Below are 25,015 nucleotides of genomic sequence, written 5' to 3'. Positions count from 1 at the left end.
TCCAGAGAGAATAAAAATTGGGTAATGATATTATGATCTATATTATTCTGTATCAGAGGAAGTAAGTGAAAGTCTCTTTTTTCAGTCAATAAAACACTATGACAATACAAAGCTATAACTACAACATCTTCTTCATGTATTATGCTTAAGTCCCCACATCACAAAATTCAGCATCTCCATCTTGTAGACAACTTTTGCAATGAATAGCTGTGGTTGGAAGGCACCTCTGGAGGTCATCTAGTCCACTCCTCCTGTGCCAGCAGCTTCACCTGCAGCAGGTTGCACAGGATCACATCTAGGCAGGCTTTTAGTATCTCCAGAGAAGGAGATTCCACCTTTCTGGGCAGCCTGTTCCAGAGCTCCACCACTCTCAAAGTAAAGATCATCTTCCTCATAATTAGATGGAAGTTCCTGTGCTTCAGTTTGTGCCCACTGCCTCTTGTCCTGTCACTGAGCACATTTCTTGCTCTTAAAATATGGAAATAACTACACATTCACAATAAGAGCTTTGTAATTATATACAGATCAGCATATTCAAACAAATACAAGACTTGTAATGACTTTATTTAGACACATTTTGTGTTTTCGCTGTCCCTTTTGACAGATGAGTGAAAGAACATAAGCTGTTCTACATTCCACTGTTAATAAATGTACAGTAAGCCACAGGAGAATACAAGCTGGAGAAAAGTTTTGTCAGCATTTTCCATTCAGTGCTAAGTGCCAACACTATTTTGGTTTGCTTGTGCTATGCTTATGTACATTGGCCCCTCTGGGAGAGGGCTTCAAGTGAGATGGAAGCTGCTAGTATGAGCGGATCGCTGGTGGGACAGTCTGGCAATCTTGCTCATTCAAAGTCTTGTCGATCACTGGTCTGTACTTCAAGGTAACCTGAAGTAAGAGGGAACAAAGAACTTCAGGACAACAGGATTAAAGAATGAGATCCAAAAAACCCCAAGAGTTTAAATTTTTATAGGGTCAGAATTCAATTCTGTCTTTGAAATCTCATAAAGCTGTTCTACTGAACACCCAACAGCACATTTTGTCACCATTAGAAGAAAAAAGCTTTTGAACTAGTCTGACACAAGGGGAAACCCAATTCCAGCTCAAATAGCAAAGTCACTTCCCAAAGATCAACAGCGCAGGATTATCACAATTTCCAAGGCTGTTTACGAGAACAGCTGTTAACAGCAAAAAAGATCCTCAAGCACCAAGCTCAAAGTACCTTCCCAGTTGGGATATCCACATACGACAGGGTGTGCTTTCTCCAGTGCTCCTCAAATGGCTTCCGCTGTTGGCCTTGGAGTGGCTTAGAATAGTCAAACTCATCCACCCGTAACTAGGGAGAAAATGAGATTAGGACAGACCAGAAACTGTATGTGCAAATCACTTTACAAACACGAGATCAGCTGCATTTCACTTACACCTGTAACCCAGCATGTCTCAGAACAGACAGCAAGCTTTCTCTTAACACTGCCCGTGTCCAATTTGAAATGCTCAGGCTTAACAAGGGCTCTAAGGTAACTTTCCTTGCAAAGGACAATTCTGTTTATGCCTCTTTATGTCCTGCTTCTGCATCCATGGTATTATTACTATAGTCCTGGTATGGAGGTCTCTAATCACTCAGATGTGCATATGGAGCAACTCTTCTCAAGATCATTCCCAGTGTTCCGTATATTGGTCCTTTTATAAATAACAAGGAGACAGAGCAGAACAAATAGGGCCCCCAAAAAATACTACACTAATCTTAACACTGAAGACTGCATTTGAAGATGTTACAACTTTAAAATAATCCATCTGAGGGCACATAACAAGGAGATTCAGTCCTACATTCAGGTCACAGAAAACATTTATACCTTATAATCCTCTCTGGCATGGGCACCCCGGGACTCTTTGCGAGCCTCAGCACCGTAAATGGTTTGTAGAGCACAAAGCATCAGGTTCTGCAGTTCGAGGGTCTCCACCAAGTCGGTGTTCCACACAATACCTGGTAAAATATTAAAACACTATGGAAGATGGTCTACAAACAAGAGAATTACTTTTGAGTGAACCAAAGGTGCATCATCAGTTGCACTTAAATAACCAAGATATACCAAGGCAAGATATACCACAAGGCACAGCAGTATCTGTCTGCATTGTGATATCTGCTCAGCTGGACAATGAAAATCGAGTGTTCAGCCAACTCTCTGCAACTCCCAACTTTCAGAAGATTCTGACAAATTTCATCATTCATCTTAGTACTTGGAGAAGTTCACATCATGTTCTGAGGGCAGTTTGTACCTTACACACGTAAATCCAATTTCAGTCTCTGCTTCTCTGAAAGATTTTTCAACCAGAAAACTGCAAAGGTCAAATATTTTACCTGATTACCATGTTTAGTAAGTAGGGCTCTACAAAATATTTTGAAAGATTCAAAATAGTCAAAATCTTCAGCCAAAAAGTCAAGAAACATGTTAGGTTTACAGAAAAAAAAAAAACAAAACAAAACAAAAACAAGCAAAAACAAAGGCACCAGCACTCTTCCCGGAGTACTCTGGGCAAGGTGTGTTCTTTGCTATCACATTACCTCTGTCAAAAGTCTTTAGATGAGCCAGATCACCATAAATCTGGCTAAGCTTCTCACAGCCTTCTTGGAGTACAGAACCAGTACGAAATACAGCAGCATGGTTTTGCATTGCCTGCAACACAGTATAACAAAATCAGTTTGATATGCAGCATATGAAAGCATGTAACTTCCTTAGCTCCAGAAGAGCTTGATACAGAGCTGTTCTGAGTTCAAACTTGTCTGCAGCCTGAAAAACCCTACGTTCTTCCATTCACCCCAAACAACTGAAACCCCACTCTATTATACAGCAGGTAAACTACACAAGGGAATGACCATGAAGGGAAGAAGGAATTAACAAGTGATACAACCTTTGCTTAAGACACACTCTTCTCACCCACTTTTTCTTCTGCATGACAAATCCTGACATGCACTTTGCCAAGTCACCAAACCCCACAGTTGCTTGCAGCTTATCCCACCCTATCCCTGAGAGCTTCCCGAGGCTTACCTTCTGCATGTTAAGTCGCACTTCTGAAGTCCTTATGCTTCCATTAGCAAACCTTAACTTGTCAAGATTAGCAACTGACTCTTCACCAGCATTTGGTTTAATGGAAGGAACTGGCTCTCCTAATAAGAAAATTTTAGTAAGTTTGGTAGTCAGGCTTGGGTTTGGTTTCAGGCAGTTTCAGAGACTATCAATTACTAAAAATCCGATTCAAGTAAAACATAATCTGTTTTCTTCCTCTGAGGTGCCCACTAAGTACAACTTTTCTGAAGTCCCACCAATTGTATCCATGTATTTAAAGTTCTCAGTGGAATATGAATCCCATTCTTTCCTACAACAATTGATTAAGATTTTATAGGTTTGGCAAAATTCTGCTATTCATTCTTTCAAAGCAGGACTTGATGAAGATTCTTCTACACTATGGAATAAGCCCATGGTCCTTGCCACCTACTGCTATGCTTTCCTTGTCTCCTCAGCCCCAAACCTCCCACCTTTTCTTGGATGTGTAAGGGACCAGGAGCAGTCAATAAGCCTGGCAGTTAGACATGAGCTCTGCATCTTGCCTCTAATACTGGAAGCCACATATTACTGGGCAACAAAGCAAACACAGCATCTTACCAGCACGGTTCATCTCACATGTAGCTTTGCATTCAGATTAATAAACCCCCTACTACAATTTCTTACGCTAAAGAGCCACAGAAGGATTCAAATAAATGTTGGCACAAAGCCAGACCAAATAGGCACCACAAGATCTAGGCTGATTCCATGAGGAATCATCAGTCTCAGCAGTTGATGCAGTATGGACACTAAGCAGTAAGAAAACACATGACTATTTGTGGACTCCAGCTGCTCTGGCAATGTAAGTGCCATGTTCAGTATTTTGTTGGGGGTTGGAAGGGAGGGCTTGCTTTTTTGTTTTCTCAGGTCAACAACTGTGTCTGAACCAGATTATTTTAACATATGTAAGATACAGAAGTGAGAATCCAGTGAATGAGATATTGCAATTTTTACTACCTCTCACCACTTGCACTTGTCAGTCCTTCTTATAAATAAATCAGCACAGTGGCAGCAAATTCCACTATACAAACGTGCCAAGTGCAAGACAGATAAAATTTTGATGTAGAAGATGGTGCAGTATGTAGAAAATACAGTCTTCACATTCAATAGTCTGTGTTGATTTGTCAAAAATCCTAACAGCTCTTGCCAATAGCATTGGCCCAATTCTAGTTATCAAAGGATCAATTACAAAGCAAATAGTAATGTCAAAACATTTGCCTGGCACAGAATATGCCTACCAAAAGCATAAACACTGATTTCTTCCTTTTCTAACAAGTAAGAGCCTATGAGTATCATTCTAAATTTGAATCAGGTAGCAACAACTCTTCATTGGGCAGAAACTACATCATAAAGGCAAATGTCTCTGAAAAGCAAGACTTACCAGGCTTGCATGTACTTGCAATAGTCAGGGCACAAGCACGACCGAAGACCACCAAATCCAGAAGGGAGTTTGCTCCAAGTCGATTTGCGCCATGGACGGATGCAGAGGCCGCTTCCCCGCAGGCGTACAAGCCAGGCACCACCTTATCCTCACCATTCACGTGTGTGATCACCTGCCACGGCACACACTCCATGAATACTCAGCCACTGAAAACACTCGGAAACAGAGCTAACCTCCCTATCTGCAAAGGCCACGTGCATGTAATGGTGGAACACAGCAATCTAAAGTTTCTTCCACCTCTAAACACAGAATTATCTTAGCTCTAAAGGGCAAGTAGAAATCTATGCAAATACATACATTTACATCTGTATGTAAATACAGACAGGACTAAACCCCAAGATTTCCTTACATATTCTTATGAAGAGTGCATAGTTCTGTTTCACCACAATTCTGCAGCAAGTCAGAAATGCACAGGAATAAAGCCTGATATGCACATGCTTCTAACGCAAAATTTTACACTGAAATTTAACAAGTACAGGAAGAGAATAATTCAGATGACACCATCACACTGATTTCCGAGTAAGTTGGAGGATCTGCTTTGGTGTTTAGATTACATGAACTACAGAGGAATAATACACATTAACTCATGCTACAGAATGCAATAGAGGCCTACTTTGATCTATGCTCAACTATATTATCCTCAGCTCAACTAACACAGAACTGTTGTCAGACCTGACAGTAATTTCATTTTAGATGTTTCTTGGAACTACCATCTCTAGATGGACTGGAACATGGTTATCAAGTTATTTTAAAAAACCAAAAAGATTGTGTGTTTTAAGTACTCTGACATCATTATTATATTATTATTAAAAATTGTATTAATCATACTTACATTTATAAAAAACATTCTTAAAGCTTTTCTATTTGGAAAGTAATTTCCTAGTGTGATGATGAAAATACAGCCCAAAAGTGATGTGTATTCCTCACCTGTCCCTTGTAGTTAGTAGGAATACCTCCCATATTATAATGCACAGTAGGCAGGACAGGGATAGGCTCTTTAGTGACATCAACTCCAGCAAATATCATGGCTGTTTCAGAAATCCCTGGGAGACGGGTGGCCAGCTGCTGTGGTGGCAAGTGGTGCAACTGCAAGTACACATGGTCCTTTTCAGGACCACAACCCCTAGCAAAACAAAAAAAAAAACCAAAAAAAACCCCAAACATTGGAATACATAACAGGAATTTACAAACACTAGTAGCATTTCTAATCCTGTTTGTTTCATTTATGAAAATAAACAGGTTCTTTTTCAAATATTATCTGACAAAAATTAATATCTAGTATATTTAATAAGACTGTGGCACTTGGATGAATTGAGGGCATTTCCCAACTCCCAGCGGTCTTTCCACAGTAATTCACATTATTTAAGATTTTCAACTATTACATCTCTGCAGAAATATGTAAAACTTGGTAATCAGCCAAGAGAACAGCACCAAATTATTTTGTTGGTAGTAAGAGCATATATATTAAGCTTGTTTGAGCAAGTGTCTCTAGACATACTGAATTCAAACAGGAGACACTTAACATCATCTGTTCTCTGTCAGTATCATTAGGAATTAACAAGAAAGATTTTCTGCCTTGCACACAGAGATCAGCTTAACAGTCATTACAGCTCACTCTCATGAATTACCATGTGCTTATCAAATGAACTATTGCACTTCACAGTCTAGCATGATTAAGAGTTTGTTCTGCAGCTTTGTGAAGAGCATTTAACTAACCTTCCTTCACGGATTTCTATGGTCATAGAACGAGACACTACATCCCTGGAAGCCAGATCCTTGGCAACAGGTGCATATCTCTCCATGAATCTTTCACCTTGACTGTTGATCAGAATACCTCCCTCTCCACGACATCCTTCTGTGATAAGGCAGCCAGCCCCATAGATACCTGTTCAAGAATGAAAACACCATCAAAGGAGATTTCCCCACACAGCTTCACAATCAGGATGAACACTGAATAAACAAGGTCTTCTCAAAATAATCAGAGGTGCAGATTTTACTCCACCCTAATCATACCTGTAGGAACTGTCCCTAAAATGTTGTTATTCCTTTTAAACACTTTTTCCACCCACAGTATTTAAAATATTAAAACTGGAAGTGATCTGCACCTATCAATACATCAGGAGAATTGTATAAAGACCTTGTAGACCTTTACCAATTATTATAAGATTTTTAATAAACCAGAAGTTAATTCTTTCAAGGTCCATTTGCCCATTTTTGTTCCCTTTTCTGTGCTGAAGCAGTACAAGATGGCTTCAAATCCTGTGGAACATAAAAGATTACTTGCAAACTAACTCATGCACTTCACTTGATAATTATCTTAAAAGCTACAGAATTATCATGCAAGCAGTGAAGCTTCTTTAACTAGAAAAACTTTAAGTCAAAGGAACATTGGATCTCTGTAACAATAACATTGTAAAATTATACAAGCCATTTACAAAAATTGCATTACAAGTTAAAATGAAGCATTTAATTAGCTACAAATCTAGTTTGTGATCATTGTTATCCACAGTTTAGATACTGATATCCACAGTTTAGATACTGATCAGTTTAGATACTGTGCTAGAAAACCACAGTTCTATTATATATATACCTTAACTTCAACTACCCCACTTCACTGAAGATGCTAGTATATAATTCCCTAACATTTGCACCTGACCCATTGCTCTTGTATCTAATATGAAACCCCTAAAATATTAAGGACAATGGAAATAAAAGTTTAAGAGGTAGTTTCAGCTTGTAATTCATAAAACTTCTTACTTAGTATTATAAGGACAGAACCTCAAAATATTAAGCACTGCTCTTTAAATTAGAACAGCTGAGACCTTTCTCACATTATATGTCTTACTCTCAAATTTATATTCAACAACAGCTGCAGGCAAGTCTAAACACGTCACAAGCAACTTCTCAAATGTTGCAGAAAAGTGGAAACTGAATTCAGCACATCATGCTTGAGGTGACATCATGCTGGTGACCTGTCACTAGTGGGGTTCCACAGGGCTTTGTCTTAGGGCCTGTGCTCTTCAACATCTTCATAAATGAATAGGACACAGGACTGTAAGGGATACTGAGCAAGTATGCAGACACTACACAACTGGGAGGCCCTGCAGGGAGACCCCAGCAAATTAAGAGGGCTGGGCAATCACCAACTGCATGAAGTACAACAAGGGAACTGCTGGATTCTGCACCTGGATGCATCCACAGACTGGGGAAGGAGATGCTAGGAAGCAGTGCCATGGAGAGGGACCTGGGGGTCCTGATCAAAGGCAAATTGACCACGAGTCAGCAGTGCCCTGGCAGCCAGGAGGGCCAACCCTGTCCTGGAGGGCATCAGGCACAGCATCACTGGGGAAGGGAGGGGATTGTCCCACTCTGCTCTGCACTGGGGTGGCCTCACCTCGAGTGCTGGCGGTGTTTTTGGGTGCCACAATATAAGAAAGACATTCAACTACTGGAGGGTATCCAAAGGAAAGCAACAAGGATGGTAAAGGTCCTTGGGGGAAAACTGAATGAGAAGCAGCTGAGGTCACTTGGTCTGTTCAGCCTGGAGGAGACTGAAGGGAGACCTCAATGCAGCCTGCAACTTCCTTGTGAGGGGAAGAGGAGGGGCAGACACTGATGTCTTCTCCGTGGTGACCAGTGACAGGACACAAGGAAATGGCTTGAAGTTGTGTCTTGGGAGGTTCAGGTTGGATGTTAGAAAAAGGTTCTTCACCCACAGGGTGGCTGGACACTGGAACAGGCTCCCCATGGGAGTGATTACAGCACCAAGCCAGATAAAGTTCAAGAAGTGTTTGGGCACTGCTCTAAGGCACATGGTGTGACTCTTGGGGTGTCCTGTCCGGGGCCAGGAAGTGGGCTCAATGCACCTGATAGGTCCCTTCCAACTCAGCATATTCTGTAATTCTGTGACATTTTAAAACAACATAAAAATCTGTTCAACTCATTAAAAATAACGTTGTAAGCACTATGTCATATTCGGTACCTGTAGGGTGAAACTGCACAAATTCTAAGTCCTGGCAAGGGAGCCCAGCTCGCGTGACCATGGCAGTGCCGTCACCAGTACTAGTATGAGCAGATGTGCAGCTGAAGTACGTGCGGCCATACCCACTGCAGAACACAAAAGTTAGCAGAATTAACAGGAAGAAAAATTAAAACAACGCTACAACATACCACTAACTATGCTGTTTGCACAACAGTGGAAAAAGGTTAATAAGAAAAATGCTTAAGTTTTACCATCTCCTGTACTATTTCCACCAAAAGAAAACAAAACTGGTTTAGCCCAGTTTTGCTCAGCCATACTTGAAAAATGGCTGGTGACAGAAGATTGAAGAAAAAGAAAACCAATCCCAAAGCAGGATTGTTAGGTTAATATCAGAAGCCTTTCTGCCAGGAAAAAAAAAAGGTTCTTTCAGAAATATTTCTCAATCCATACCATTCAGTTTCACTAGACCAATCACTAGCAGTTTAATAAAAAATAGCATATAATGATGGTTTAGATTGTCCATGATCCTGGTTTTATATTCTTAGATTTAAAAACTTGGTTGTCCACGTATTAAATATTAATTATTATAAAACTTGGTTGTCCACATATTAAACATTAATTATTATACTGCTAGCATCTAGGTTAACCTCCAACATTATTGAGACCAGCCAATCAGCCCAATTTCAGGACAAACTCTCATGAGAAATAGCAATGTACATATTCCATGTACCTCAAAGTACACAAGCATGAAAGCAGAAAGACAAACTATGCAGGCAACCTTTTATAAATTAATTTATAAGTGTATTTTTCAGATACATTTATAAATATTTTTCATCATGAAATAGATAGGACAGTGCCATAAGAAGCAAAAGACTAATGCAAATAGCATCCTAATAAACATATGCAAACTTTGCAACCAAGTAATGTTAAGTTACACTCATAATATAATTTTATCCTAGAATAGTTAGAAGCACAGTGGCAGTATCTTAATGAAAAATAATCTCTGGAATTTTGACAAAAGCTGTTTCCTACAGGAAATTCAGAACTCTACACACAGACATGTTGGCAGCATTGCCAAAATGTCTGTTTTAAACAGCATGTTTTAAAAATTGAAGACCATCTGAATCATATATATTACTCTTACACATCTTACATTCTTACTTTATATCATTGTTCTAGAATTCAAAGTTAGACCTCATACCAAATTTATACTTGGTCACAAAATTAGCATGTGCCTTGTTTCAGAGGGAGTGACTGAATTCAGTTATATCCCTCTTAGTGTGAGGGGAATGAACCTATAAATTATGTCCTGTTGGTCAATGTATCTTCTCCACACTGTGGATCCAAACACATGTACAAGCACACAAACTTTCAACTGGTAATACTCCCAAGTTTTGGTCCTTCATCAAATGTTACATTACCCAGTGGCAATGACCGTGTTCTTTGCTCTAAAACGATGTATGGTTCCATCTTCAATGCAGAGAGCAATAACACCACGGCATTCTCCATTCTCCATAAGTAAGTCCAAGGCAAAATATTCAACAAAGTAGCTTGTATCATATCGTAGAGACTGGAGGAAAATTACAAAAGGAACTTTTACTGAAGAAACCTCTCTTCAGAACTGTCCATGCACATGGGTTTTATCAGGATAAAAAACATCCCCACCAACTCTCAGGGAAGACTGTTTCCTCATAACTATTTATTAAAGAACTTGCTAACTAATCTAGTCTAGCTTTAAAAGACACAAGTAGTAGCAAAAGCACTTAATTCTGAGCAGTCAGGAGCTAGGCAGCAGGACTTGTCATTTCAGTCTACATTTGGCAACACATTAGCCAGCGGCAGTGCTCCATACATGTAGAAGCACGCTGCACTTAAGCTCTCCCAGAGAAATGAGAAACACCTCCAGAACCCAAATAAACCAGCAGGAGCAGCAGGCACAGAGTCAAGCATTCTTTCATGCCCTCAGGGATCAGAGCAGTGTTTGGCAGGACAGAGCATTTGTATTGCAGCAGCACACACACCACTAACCTGGAGGAAAGCAATTAGCTGGCTAAAAAGTAAATAAAAAACAGTAGCTACTAGGTACTTGGATTTCTGGTTTCAAGTAGCTCACTACCATTTTCAAACAGCCAGCACTTCCTTCAATTATGATTTGTAGAATTAATAGGCAGACATGCTGGAACACCAGTCACTTACTTGCCATAGAACAAGATCAGGAATGCACAGTAGGCCTTATTTCATTTACACCCTCTGTTTCCCCCTCCTCCCAGTTTGAAGTTGAATGAAAAAAAAAATGCTGGCTTGTACCTCTTTCAGAGTTCCCCAATGCTGCTGTGTCAAATTTTTGGAAAAAAGGGGCTTTTGGGGAGAAGTGTACATAAATTCTCTTTGGGTCTAGTTTACAGACACAAAAGTACTAACAGTGCAGAACTAGTCCAGACCACAAAACTGACACTGTACAATAATTAGCATCTATTGTCTTCATCCCTCCCCATTGCCTCAGGAAGGAAGGTAACACAGAACTGCTATAAGCCATTCCCCTGGAATCCTCATTTCTATGTGACCAGTTACATGTTTGTTTGGTTTGGATTTGATTATCGTTTTTCAATCTCTGGGGGAAAAAAGGAAAAAAAAAAAATCAGTAAACACAAAACCCCAAACCAAGTTAACTTCACAACTGCTTACCCTGCCATACAGAGTATGTAAGAGTGAATGTCCAGTCCTGTCTGCAACACAACAGCATCTGTGGGCCTGTCCTCCTTTTCCAAACTGAAGACTCTGTCCACCAAATGCACGCTGATAGATTTTTCCTTCTTCAGTTCTGCTGAATGGCATCCCATAATTTTCCAGCTGATGAACCCAAATACAAGCATCAGAACTCTTGTGCATCACAATATGACGAGTTATTTTAAGGAGATCTCCTTGGAAGCTAGCCCATGTTATTTATAACTTCAGCTGACATCAAATCCCATGAGTCTCACCTCTATCACGGCAGCTGGGGCTTGCTCAGTCATGTAGTGTATGGCATCCTGGTCACCCAGCCAGTCCGACCCTTTCACTGTGTCATAGAAATGCCACCTCCAGTTATCATCCTCCATGTTCCCCAGAGCAGCATTGATACCTCCCTGAAAATGAAAATCCATTTTCCTGGAATTACATTACTCAAATACAGCTTTAGTAGGTTTACCTCATTTCTATTAAAAATCACATACCAGATATGCACCCTGTGTACAAGAAATATAGTCAAGACAGATTTAATGTGGCTGTGAAACTCCTCAGTTTCATAATGGCTTGTCCTGCTTTTTTCTGTAACGCAGTGAAACACAATTACACAAGAGGAAGAGAAGCAGCACTGCATTTTGATAATGTTTAGAAATGGGGAAGAAAAAAGGGGCAGTATAATAAAAATAAACACATAAGGGGAAATAAGGGTTTTAACAACAACTGCAACTGAGATTAAAAAAATGTGTCTTGCAATGTCATTAGTTGGAAGCAAAATGAAAAGTACCTGTTACTTAATATAAAGTCTGTCAGTGATGAGTTCATGGTTAAGCTCTTATGATCTTACAGGTCCTTCCCAAACTTACTGATCCTGTGATTTTATTATATCCGACCCTCTGAAAAAGTTTCAACTAAACATGCAATATTTATAAAAAGAAGCATGGCCTTGAAACAAGATGTTCAAGTGCCCCATTCCTAGAAGTGTTCAAAACCAGACTGGATGGGATCCTGAGCAATCTAATCTAATGTGTGGAATGCCTACCCATGGCAAGGCCACTGGAACTGGGTAACCCCTAATGTCCCTTCCAACCCAAACCATTTTATGATGATTCTACACCCAAATCAGCTATCTGACTGCAGGCATTTTTTAAACATTTGTTCTGCCTCATTTCTCACCTGTGCAGCAACAGTATGAGAGCGGGTGGGGAACAGCTTGGTAACACAGGCTGTGTTAAACCCAGCTTCTGACAAACCAAAGGCAGCCCGCAGACCTGCTCCTCCTGCACCCACAACAACTGCATCAAACTCATGGTCCACTACTGGGTATTGTGTAGAAATCTGGAAGAAATAAATCACTTTGTTATGATCACAAATAGTTCAAGATAAGTCAAATAAGTTTCATAAAAACACAAGCAGGATTGGTATATAAATTCTCAACAGACTTTTGCAGCAATTCCTACATCTGAAATACTCTCTTGCTTGGAAACTGTCATAAAAAAGACCCACACACCTCAGCAACTCAGTCTCACAAAGCACTTGAACACAGTGCTCCAGTAAAAGCCTGAAAGCTTCATGCCTGTGAAGCATTAAGTGCTTGACTGAATCAGAACATAAAAAGTACAGACATACCGAATCAGACACCTTCGTGGAGGCGTTTTTCTTTCCATAGACTGTGAAGTGTAAGTTCCGTGCGGGAGCCTGGCACGCTGCTGGCCACTATGGAAAGAAGCCAAGACAACTATTATGGAACAGATGTTTCTACAGGATAGACTTACAGCACTCTCAGCTATCCCACCTTTACAACAAATCTTCACTCACCACTGGTAACACACATACAAGAGCATTAATGCATTTTAGAGCTACCTGTAATAAAGTTCTGGCTTTCCTATAATCATGCTACATAATCAAAAAAGGTTTGACTGATGAGAGAATAGCCTGCAGTTAACAGGGTGTTCCAGACTATCCATTATGTTCTTCAGCAACAGTGATCAGCCTCTCAGACCTGTCTGAGGCTGCACCAACAGAAGAATATGTCTGCAATTTATGCTGAAGGATTCTTGCAGTTCTTTCATAATTAAGCAAAGATGAAGCTTTGTGGAAATCATGGGAAGTAATGGAAAATTACTCTCCTGTCAACTAATCCTCAGAATTGGAATTATTTCAGGTGGTCATAGTACTGAAAATTAAAAAACGTTGTAGGGAATGCTCTTCCAGCTGCATATTGCTTCAAAAGCCAGAGATATTTATCTTATTCTTTATGAAATTAGTGACCAATTTAGAACCATTTATTAATACATAAACTTAGCACAAGGATGCAAGTCTTACCCTTCTGCAATGTCACTCCCTACCCCCTGACCTGTTCAAAACCAAACCAAACCAACAAAAAACACACCCAAACCTACTAAGTATGCAGTCTTTGCTTTGATAAGATTAAAACAGTCAGAATGTTAGTCTCCACCTGGCCAAGGTATCAGAATCTGGTATTCCTTCTTTACACAGTTCAAAAAATAAGCCTAACTCAGCATGTATGATTACCAAGAACAGCAACACAAAGCCTGTCCAGTGACATCAGCATTTCCTTATTTGAAATATAACCTAAAACGCACTGGAGTGATATCTGCAGCTGTTACATTCATGGTCCCACCACTCTACAATATGCTAACAAGTGGCTCTTCCCGCCCCAAATGTCCACCTCTTCCACCACCTCTGAAGTGAACTGAAGTACACTTTCCTCAACCTAGTTTTATCATTTCTCATACCAGTTTCCTCAAATTATCTTCTTGCATAACAGCAAATCTACTGCGTCATTACTTGCTATCTCTGGTTTCTGCAATCATCTTGGAATGAGATCAGTTCCTATCACCTATGCACCTCCATGGTACTCTCCTCCAGGCAGCTACTCTCTTCCTGGTTCCACACTGCTGTTACCAGGCTTTGAGCTCAAACAAAAGCCCACAAAGCAGAAAAAGATGTCACACTAAGTCTGAAGGAAACACTGACTGCAGCAATCCTGAGTTTTTATGCCACCAGGAAGATCATGGCACTTTTTAAACCTTTCCCTCTCTCTGCAGTTGTCTTTTCTGCACTTGCTTTGTAACACAAGTATAACTACAGCCCATTTTTGTAATGCCAAGCTTGTTATGAGCATGCAGGATGAGAACAGTGGGAAGAAACTGAAAATTCCCACCTCACCATGGAGAAGAACAAGCCTCCACACAAAACTTCCAGCTCCCTAACACAAACCTGCCAGACTCCTCAGTAGCCCTTTCCGGGCACAATCACCAGCCAGGTTCAAGCAACTCCGATAGACACTGGCTTCCCACACAAGTCCAGAATCACAGAATGCATTAGGCTGGAAAAGGTCTCTGAGACCATTGAGTCCAACCAATGACCAAACACCACCAGGTCAACTAGACCATGGCACTAAGTGTCACATCCAGGCTTTCCTCAAACACTTCCAGGAATGGTAACTCCACACCACCTTCCTGGGCAGCCCATTCCAATGTCTAGTCACCCTTGCAGTGAAAAAATTCTTCCTGACGTCTAACCTGAACGTCCACTGGTGCAGCTTGAGGCCATTTCCTCCCTTCCTGTCACCTCACTCAGGCAGTTTTAGAGTGATAAAGTCCCCCCTAAACCTCCCTTCTTCCAGGATTAACACCCCCAGCTCCCTCAGCTGCTTCTCACAGGACTCGTGCTCAGAGCCTTCACAGCTCCGCTGCCCTTCTCCAGACTCGCTCCAGCACCTCAATGTCCTACGTGAAGTGACAAGCCCAGAACTGAACACGGCACTCGAGGCGTGGCCTCAGCACGGCCGAGTACAGGAGTCCCTGGTCTTCCTGCGCACACTTTTGCTGATACAGAATAAGTCTGCGGCGAGCTTTCTATCCCGGTGCTCGGGCTGCACCTGCCAGGCTCCTCCAGGGCCTTTCCCCAGCACATCCCACTCCCGCTCCCTCCCTCAAAACCCTGCTCAGGGCCTCAGGCTACGGCGCTCGCTTCCCGAGCCGGGAGGAGCGGCCCAGCCATGCCCACAGCCACCTACTCCCAGGAACCTGCCCCCGGGACACAAGTTGCGCGGTCGGTGCCGCTCCAAAATAGCACCGGAGGAACCGAACCTGCCGGGGGTGGGAAGATCACCGGGCGAGTCAAGGTCACGGAGGGCCGCCGCCGGCGGGAAAGCAGGGCAGGAACAAGGGCAAGGACAGGGACAAGGACGTGAACGCGGCCAGGGACAAAGGCATGGACAGGGACAAAGGCAGGAGCAAGGACTGGGAAAAGGGCAGGGGCAGGGACTCACCGCCCGGGAAGCCGCGGCCGGGCGCAGCCAGCGCTTCGCCAGCCCCCGCGCAGCCGCCGCCGCCGCCGCCATCACGCGCCGCAGAGTTGGGGTGGGGAGGGGGGTGCGGACGTGAAGGGCGCACGCGCGGGGCTCGGCGGGACAGACCAACAATGCCGCGAGGGAGAGCCCTGCAGAGCGATTCCACCTGCCCAAGAGCTGCGTGATGGAAGATTTCTAAATAGCTCCTGTTTCGAGCGTAAAGAACATTTTCAAAAAATCGAAAACTAGAATTGTGTTACTGCCGTTATTTTTCCCTTTTCTCCAATACAGTAAGATTCAGCCTCTTTGTCTCTCTGATAGCGCCTGAAAGTTTGCGCAATAAACAGGCCAGAATCATGTTTTGAAGTTGTGGGAAAGACCATTTCGTAGACACGAGATTCGGACAGAAGGGTGAAGGAAAGACCGTACTGTCCCTCTAGGACAGAAAGCAAGCTCGGCAACTCCAGACGCTGGCATTCAGATGCCGCTCACGGCTGCCTCTGGCCCTCGGCGTTAATGGAATAAAAAGGGCCCTTCAGGGGCGGAGACGGACGTCCGGCAGCGCCCCAGGCCGGGGCGAGCCCTGTTGTTGTCCACCCCCTTTTTCTCCCGGCTGATGGGCCGGGCCGGGAGGGGGCGGGGCTGGCAGGTGAGTGGCAGTGCCAGGGGCTCGCGCGCTCCAGGGCTCGTACGTGGGGGTCCCGCCGTGGAGGGAGCGGGACGGGGACGGGAATGGGAATGGGAATGGGAATGGGAATGGGAATGGGAATGGGAATGGGAATGGGAATGGGAGTGGGGATGGGAATGGGAGTGGGAGCAGGAGCAGGGATGGGCCCGGCACGTTGTGTCGCGTCCGGGGCTGCCACTCGTGGCGCGGCCAAGCCGCCAAGTGTCGGGGCCGCTGTTCGAGGGGCTCGGACAGAATTCCCAGTGCCCCAGCGGGAGGAGACGGTGGCGGCTGGAGCGGTCCCGGCCCCTCTCCGCGCTGCTGAGGCCATTTCTTCCCTCTGTGCATCGCAGGTGCCTTCATGAATAACTTAAATGACCCTCCCAACTGGAACATCCTGCCCAATCGGCGCGATCCCGGCGATGACGGCAGCCGGTGGAATTACGCCCTGCTGGTGCCCATGCTGGGCCTGGCCGCCTTCCGTGAGTAGCGCTGGGCCCCCGGCCCGAGGGGGGCTGGCTCCTGGAGCAGCGCGGGGATAGAGCCATGCCCCGCCTGGGGACTTCCCCGGTCCTCCTTGTTTATGGCGCTGTAAACAACCAGCGCTCTTGGTATCGCTAAGGCAAAGACCACTTTTCACACACGGAGACTACTCCATATTTAATAAGCTTCAATACACAAAGCTCTCTCAAGAAAAATGGACACAGGATGTGCTGGAGAGCCCAGAGGTAACAACGCCAGATGCTGCGGATTTATTTACTAGGCCTAGAAAATTCTCCATGTAGTATCCACAGTATCCTCCAGTTTGTTTCTCCATGACTTTATTTTCCTTCTCTAATCTAAGTAGTGCTACTACAGACCATAAAAGAATAGGGGTATTTTATTTCAGAGAAAGGATGATCATTTAAAGTGACTCACTGTGAAATAAGGACCACAGAAATACATTTTGTGGGAACACATAAATAGTAGTGAAGGGCAGGAAAGAAAGGTTTTCACCACTTAGTAGCTTCATTTCAGGCATAGCTAATTAATCATACCCCTCACTGTTACATGTTATACTTGCATCTGAAATCTCATTTATGTGTGATAGGTTGGATCTGGACCAGAGAATGTCAGAAAGAAATAGAAAAAGAAAAACAAGAGTACTACAGAAAAGAGTCAACTTTACAAAAAGACCTGGAAGGCAAATACCGGGATATAATCACGGAGAATCGTCGCGCTGTTGCTCATCTGGAGGTGGAGCTGGAAAAGGAGCGCAACAGGACCCTGAGTTACCGTGAAGCCCTCGTGTCCCAGAGCCGCAAACTAGTGGAAGAGAGGAAGCTCCTAGAACAGGAGCAGGAGAAGCTGGAGCGAGAAAAACAAGTCTTTCTGCACTCTGGAGCAGAAGGTACCTTGTACCAGAGTTGCCTGGCAAAGGAAGAAGAGTGGCAACAGAGAGCCAATATTTTACTAAAAGAATTTGAAGAGGGACTGAAGGAAAGACAGGACATCTACTGCAGTCTTGTAATACCCAGAAGTCAGAGACTAGAAATAGAGAAAAATCTGCTAGTTAAAGCAGCAACTAATCCTGTTGCTATGGCTTTACATGTGGAGAGTGGCTTAAAAGATATTTTCAAACATGATAACTACTGTGGCAATGTGCTGAACAGAACCAGAAATCAAAATGGAAAGCTTATGTGGCTGTATCTGAGATACTGGGAACTCGCTGTTGAACTGCAGAAATTCAAGAGGGTAGAAAAGGCCATGTTAGGAAAACGCTAAGTAGGGGAAGCAGTGGGATTCCATGTGATCCATCATGCATGGTAGGGACAATCACAGTTGTAGTCCAAAGCTGTTAAATTCTTCTGCTGTGTTGCCATCTCTCCTCCTCCTTGCACTTGTGTTTGCATGGGACGTGTGCAGTGCTGGTGCCTTTCCTCTCACTAACAGCAGATGCTCTGGTGAGCTGTGCATGCTCCTGAGCTCCGTGAGCGTGTTTGTGTGTTGCAGTATAGAGATATGCCAACTCCCCAGATGTCAGAAGCAGCAAAACAGAACTCAGTTTAGAGGCATTTGCCTCATTGATGGTCACACTCCAGCAACAGAGAATGGTCATTTGTCTCCCCCAGGTGTGGCAGCACATTGTGCTCCTTATCCCTGACATTTTACATGGCGTCTCAACACTATCTTTTTTTATTACTATTATTTTTTAAAAATTAGTTTAAACAAGACTGATTTTGAGGCAGATGTTTAGGAGAGATGGTGCTGGAGCCAGCTGTTTGACACGTAAATCTTACATGTCTGTGTGTTCAAATACATATAAATGTATGTTGTATGTGTGTGTGTGTGTGTGTGTATATATATATATATATATATATATATATATATATATGTGCATGTGTAAGTGTATGTGAAAGTATTCTGAGGGTGGAATAGATTGATCCTCTCTCAGATTAGTCAAATCTTGCATTGTCTTCCAGCTTTATATACAAATAGCGCTTTATGAATGAAACATCCAAAAGTTGCTAATTCAAATAACACATAAAGAAACAGATTGATGTCTCATTGGCACTTGGGATCCATTATCAAATTCTAGGGAATATATAAACTGGAAGTTATAGTTTCATATATTGGAAATACCTTACGAATACTTATTTTTTTCTCAGTCAAGGTTTTAGTTGTAACCCAACAATGTGCCACCATTATGGATGTCCCCGTGCTGCTGCTTCTGCCTCTCAGGGCACTGGCTGCCTCCTGGGTTGCTTGTAGGAACCTCCTTGCCATTGCACCTGGCTCTGCTCCTTTCACAGGTCCTGTTTGTTATTTGCAGATGGGAACATAAATGCAGCCTGCACTGGTAGCCACTGCTCGCTCTCCACCTGTCTCCCTTCTCCCAGAACTGAAGTACATACTCTTTTCTGCAGCTCTGAAATTTTGTGCTTGTGGTTCACCACTTTACATACACAAGACCATGAAAGCCTACAGATATACAAGCTTTGCGAACTTTTAAGAAAGGGGGCCTTTTAATTTAGCTAGTAAAAAAAATAGATTTGGTAAAAAATAAAATAGTAAGTGGAATAATAAATACAAAAATAAACATCCAGATTAAAAAAATCCAGCAACAAACAAAACTTTAAAACCCGTGCATTTCAATTTCTTAGAACTTTGAGTTTACTTTGGGTCCTTTTAGCAGTAGGAACCACCTTTTTTCAAACGTGCCATGTATTTAAAATAATAAAAACTTTTTTCTTCCCCCTTTCTAATCCAGCCTTAGACCTCAAAGGGGCAGTGTTTACCCTTGTGTTTATAACATCTAGTCTTCTCTGTTACTTGACTTTGATTAGTGCTGGTAGGTTATCTGTTCATTAATTAGCAGTTTGTTATTTACTGAAGGCTGGACTTGACAAATGTGTTTGCACCAGGCAATCATGTAGAACCATGGTTTGGAAGCAATCCAAGCTAAGTGAATGCCCATCTTCCTGCAGATGTAGGGTTTTTCTCACTCTTTTCTCCTGGTTTCATTGTAGTCTGAGCACAGAAGACAGCAGATAAATCTTTTGAAACAATATGCACAATTTAATCCAGTTACTAAGTAGAAATATCTAACATGAAACAAAACTCCTGAGCAGAATAGATGTTTCCCAACTACTTGGTTTTCCAGTTGAGATTTTGCTTACCTTGATAGTACTAATTATACTGTTGTGTTGACTTATTAATCCTTTTTTTTTTTCATACTGATTATAAATAAATAAATAAATAAAGTTTTAGTAGACAAACTTGGAGGAAAAAAGAGATATCACAAACACCCAAAGGGCCACAGTTTGTCAGGGTGCCAAGCCTATTCCCGTTGGAAGATGAGAATTGAGTTGCTAATCATGTGTGATGCCATGAGCCAAGTCCGTGTGTAATTCCTTCAGGATGTGGAAAGTGACTGTCCGGCTGTGGCACACTTCACATGTTCCTGCAGGCAGTTCAGCTGCTCAGTTGACTAAGAGCAGACAGTGAATCAATGTCAGTGTATTTGAGATTCAAGCCTTGAATTTGTATAAGTTAGCCTTAAAAGATCAAAGGTTTTATGCTTTTTCATTTTTTCATAGTTTATTATTCATATCACTCAAAATGTTTAAACAAAATGTAATCAAGGGTAAAATACTGTTTTATCAGTATGAAAATGTACATTCAAGCCTTACACACTTGAATGTACAGGTTTGGATGCAATGTAGTAAAGGTTTGGTATGCACTTTCTCTTTTTTAAAGTGTCATTTATTTGTACAGCTAATTGAACTATCATTCATGGACACTTTGAAGATCATTGTCTCAAGACAGAAGGGTTCTTTCAGAAGGCTTTTTAAAAGTGTATAACTGATTTAGAATCACTGGTCCTTTCAGTTTCTTCCAAAACTCATGTTTGTGGGTATGCAATGTATTTTTGAAATGTTCCCCCTTTGTAGGTTGTTATTCTGAAAATTCTAATGTAAGTTTCATCTTGCCCAGCATTTGTTCTGAATTGGTTAATTGTTTGGAACTGCCCATATATGTAGAATGCAAGAATAATTTGTTTTCAAAGTATTTAATGAACTTATTTTTATTATAAAATTGTCACTCAGCTATTAAACAATAACAATTAATAAAAACCTTTACATATTTCTGCACTGTTTTGTAACTTGGGCAAGGTGGGTGGGGGAACTGGAATTTGCCACTTTATTCAGAGTTTCCAACTTGTAAATTTTTTTAATTGGCATGTAAAAAGTTTTGGTCTTGGTGACAAAGTTTTTTTCTCAGGAAAGAGCACTCTTAAACAGGTAAGTGCTGAGCATTAGCTAAAGATGTGGGGTTAAAGGTGACCATCCCTCTGAAAGACTGGGGACATTCCTTCAACAGAATGTTGTGTAGGATATTCTGCTCTCCTCCAGAATCCCTCAGATGTCTCATTCTGCATGTCAGCTGCTTTTCATTTCCCTTATCTCCCTGCTCTCTGTGAAGAGCTGCAATCCAGCTGCTCTAGGACAGTGTTCAGATACTCTTCAAATCCTTGTTCCTGCCACAAAGGATCCTCAATCTGTTTGTATTTGACACCATCCTTCACCGTCCTCTGGCTCCATAAAGCACAGGTTTGAGCACTCCTGTGTGAGGATAAGAAAACTGAGTGTTCCTCTGTGGAGGATACAAGGCCGAAACAGTGGTCAACGGTTCAGGTACTGTGGTGAAATCAAAGGAATTCGAGTTATTGCTGCAAAAAGAGGAAGAAAGGCAAGGTTGCAGTTGCAGTTGTGGTGCAGCTGGATATGAAGGCTTTGCTGTTTTGCATGCCAAGGCCCACATTTATTGGTTATTAATTTACTGCCTGGTCCAGGAGCTTTCCCTGATCACTGCCTATCTGAGACAGCAGATGGAGCTGCAAAGTATTTCACTGAAATTGGGCGTAGCTCAGCAATGAGGCAATGGCTGCTTCGCAGCAAAATATCTGATTGCTGCAACAAAAACTGAAAGTAAACTGAGGCAACCTGAAAATAAACTGAAGTAAACAAAGTAAATGTGCTTCTGGAAACAAGGAGTCTGTGACTGGAAGAGTTTGAAGAGAGCTGGTGTATTGTGAGAACAGTGGTGGCAGCTGTTCAGAGTCATGCCCCCCAACAGCCCTGTGCTGAGATCACCCAGGCTGTCCAGCTGCTGGAAAAAATGCCTCTTCACTCTTGTGTTCGTAACAGGTTTGTATTTCTGAGATACCTCCCCTCTAAACTTAGCGCCGTCAGAGCAAAATGCTCAGCTGCTGTGATTGGTGTTCGTGTCACTGGATGCTGCTTCCCCCTTGTGGCTGATGGCTCTTCCAGCCGGCAGCCGCGGCCGCATCCTCTGTTCCCATGACTCCGCTGGAACGCATCTCCTAATGCTACACCGTCAGAGCTCTCTGGCCCGAGCACCTCCGGGTATAATAACAAGAAAGGTGAGCAAAACCGTGGTGTTCGGTGACCAAATGAATGAACTTGTCTCCACTGAGGTGGGTGCTGCGGCAGACCCCTGTGCAAAGGCGGCAGGCACAGGGGGTTGGGTGTAGTTCAGCAACCTACTAGCACCTCATCATATATTGCAGTACTGGAAAAGAAAACCTTGACAAACTCGGTTAAGGAACGTTGTTCATTGTTTAATGAAGATGGCAAGAAGCAATCTACAACTGTCAACATGTTCTTCTGCCAGCGGGAGGAGACGCACTTGTGGTGTGACAGATCCCAAGCAATAGCACTTCACTGACTAAGAAATTTAGGGGGACACTGACCACTACAGAATGGTTTGGGTTGGAAGCACAACCTTTAAAACTTCTCTAGTCCAACCCACCTGCAGTGAGCAGGGACATTTCCAAACAGACAGTGCTGCTCAGAGCCCAATCCAACCTGACCTTGAATATTTCCAGGGATGAAACACCTACCACCTCTCTGGGCAACCTATGCCAGTGTTTCAAAACCCTTGTTGTAAAAGAATTCTAACTTATGTCTAGTCTAAGCCAACTCTCTTTTCATTTAACACCATTATCCCTCGTCCTATCACAACAGGCCATGCTAAAAATTTATTCCTATTCATAATGAGCCCCCTTGAAGTACTGAAAGGCTAGAGTAAGGTTTCCCCAAATCTTTTCTTCTCCAGGCTGAACAACCCCTCATCCTGTCTTCATAGAAGAAGCATTCCAGCCCTCAAGTCATTTGTGGCTGTTAAGTCATACTCAAACACAAACCACAGTAATCTTGTCCACTCCTCATCTCTCCCCAGGCCATACAGTTTCAATCCCTCCTTGTCACCCATGCTGGTGTTTCTGTGATTTGGCTCTGAGCTAGTTCATGGAGCTGAGATCATGAGATCAATTTGGTGCTGTTCACATGTGGATGCCATGGGACAGGGCAAGAGAAACGGCAAGCGTTTCTCACAGCGGCTTGTGAGAGATTTTAGGGAGTTGGAAAGATGTGATAACCTGTTGACCATAAACAACTTGCAGGTGCTGTTTTTCTACCTAGTTTTTCCACCTTGTTTTTCCGTTCCTCTCAAGGACAATACATGGGAAAGATGTTTGTGTTTGTTAGCCAATAGAATAGAATCTATCGTACCACTCTATAAAAACCGCGCGGTTCGTTTGAATAAAGCCTTCTTCGCCTTTGCTACGATCCTGCCTCTCGTCTGTTCCTGCCCTGACCCCGGCGCGCGAGCGACAGTCACAGAATCATTTCTACCCCTATGCTCCTTAACCATAATTCCCCCTGAAGTTATTCCAAAGGTGAGACATGTCCAAAGATGGAAACAATGTTTTGGTGATCTTCTGACTGTATATAGTGAAATATTAAAGACAGCACATCTATCTCCCTGATGTCAAAAAGAAGAACAAAACAACAAACCATGCTGCTGCTGGAGATGATATTGCTTCAGTTAAATATTTATATATAAACTAAAGTAAATATTAGTCAAACTACCAGTATAGACAAGTATAAAGATTGTGCCTCTTTCTGGAAGATAAAAAGGAGAAAGAGGCCACGTTGACATCAGCGTCAGCTCAGTTCTGGATGAACTACACCAGACATGCTGTTCATAGCTTGTTCCCTTTTATTTTTCTGTGGCTAAGGACACTGCCACTTCCACAATAAACTGAAAGTTTCTCAGCATGTCAGATTGCTGAAGGAAACTTCTTGACACCATAAAACTATTCCAGAATGGGATGCATGTGGAAGTCACTGTGTGTGACGTCCTACCTCTGCTGTGTTCTCAGTAGTCTGGGACAGAGTTCCAACAACAGCTCAGTGCTGCCTTATTTCTCCCTTGCAGTGATACTTGTTGGCACAAATTGGAACTTCTCTCCAATCTGTAGGAGTTTATAATCTCATGGGAAGAAATTTAGGCTCCAAAGTTTGTTGGACATCTCCACAATCTTTGTGTATCCCTGCTTGAACTGCTGTGGGCTGGTGGTAGCAGCTTTCCACACAGGAAAATCCAATCATGCCAGCTGAGGAGCTGTGAGAGCTGTGTCTTTTGGTTACTTATCAGGTAGAGTTTGAGAACAACTGAGCATAAAACTTAGATCCAGTTAAAGATCTACAGATAATTTATTGGCAAGGTAAACTGCATGACCACCTGTGATTGTTTATTACCCTTAAAACTAATCAACTCTGAAATATCTTGCCTGTGTATCTCCCTTTTTTAAGACGGTCATTATTATCCCCTAGGCTGCAGATTTTGAGTCTGCTCTTGAGCCTGGGGCCCCTTTTTTGCATACCTGGTCAAGGATGTTACCCACTGGCAGTTTGTAAAAGGATTTTTTGTTTTCACCATCTATTTTAAAGGGTGGGCTGTCACAGACACTATTTCATTTATCTTCTCCTCCTTCTCCTCCTCCTCCTCCTCCTCCTCTTCCTCCTCTTCCTCCTCCTCATTTTCCACCATCTTTACATTTCTATCCTTTTCCAGTTTAGGCTCATTACACAAGCAAGAGTAATTGTATTGCTTTATATGATGCTTTGACTACTAAGTAGAAGCTGACTGGAAAGAAAATGGGATTAGGGTTGGTAAGATATTGCTATAGAATTAAGAGTAAGAGATTTCACTCCAGTATCTGCTGCAGTACTGAAAGGGTCAGAAAATAAGGAAATAATGTAGTTAATCCTAATATCCTGCTATATTACAAGGAACAATGAAAATATCTGGAGAGTTACTGATCTGTCCTATGTCATAGCAGACATGACAGACTCACAATGAAAGGGTCATATTGCATTTCATGCCAGAAACTGTTGATTGCAATCTGAAACCTAGTTGCCAACAATGTGCA

General features: G+C 42.5%; 2 protein-coding genes across 4 annotated transcripts; one reads left to right on the top strand and one right to left on the bottom strand.

Annotated features, from left to right (window-relative positions):
* Nucleotides 1-543: 543 nt before the first annotated feature.
* Nucleotides 544-15,695, bottom strand: SDHA (succinate dehydrogenase complex flavoprotein subunit A). Its single transcript, XM_059856353.1, has 15 exons — nucleotides 15,546-15,695; nucleotides 12,875-12,961; nucleotides 12,422-12,583; nucleotides 11,506-11,649; nucleotides 11,210-11,374; nucleotides 9,946-10,094; nucleotides 8,525-8,649; nucleotides 6,259-6,427; nucleotides 5,470-5,665; nucleotides 4,483-4,654; nucleotides 3,048-3,166; nucleotides 2,564-2,675; nucleotides 1,854-1,984; nucleotides 1,223-1,336; nucleotides 544-888 (listed from the first exon to the last, which is right to left on the bottom strand). Exons 1-15 carry the CDS (start codon nucleotides 15,615-15,617, stop codon nucleotides 802-804), a joined length of 2,004 nt encoding a protein of 667 aa, XP_059712336.1. The 5' UTR covers nucleotides 15,618-15,695; the 3' UTR covers nucleotides 544-801.
* A 146-nt stretch (nucleotides 15,696-15,841) lies between these two features.
* On the top strand, nucleotides 15,842-20,861 carry CCDC127 (coiled-coil domain containing 127). Of its 3 annotated transcripts, none has more exons than XM_059856367.1 (3): nucleotides 15,842-16,215; nucleotides 16,587-16,715; nucleotides 17,324-20,861. In XM_059856367.1, the coding sequence occupies exons 2-3, from the start codon at nucleotides 16,595-16,597 to the stop codon at nucleotides 17,995-17,997; spliced, it is 795 nt and encodes a 264-aa protein (XP_059712350.1). In that variant the 5' UTR covers nucleotides 15,842-16,215; nucleotides 16,587-16,594; the 3' UTR covers nucleotides 17,998-20,861. The 3 variants fall into 3 exon arrangements, with proteins under 3 accessions (XP_059712350.1, XP_059712366.1, XP_059712358.1); XM_059856383.1 differs by having other exon boundaries at nucleotides 16,191-16,254; XM_059856375.1 differs by lacking the exons at nucleotides 15,842-16,215; nucleotides 16,587-16,715 and adding an exon at nucleotides 16,747-16,961.
* Nucleotides 20,862-25,015: the final 4,154 nt, after the last annotated feature.

The sequence above is a fragment of the Haemorhous mexicanus genome, chromosome 1, assembly GCF_027477595.1.
Source record: "Haemorhous mexicanus isolate bHaeMex1 chromosome 1, bHaeMex1.pri, whole genome shotgun sequence".
Lineage (NCBI taxonomy): Eukaryota > Metazoa > Chordata > Aves > Passeriformes > Fringillidae > Haemorhous > Haemorhous mexicanus.
Note: the sequence above shows the minus strand (reverse complement) of the source record. Positions and strands in the feature narration are given on the sequence as shown.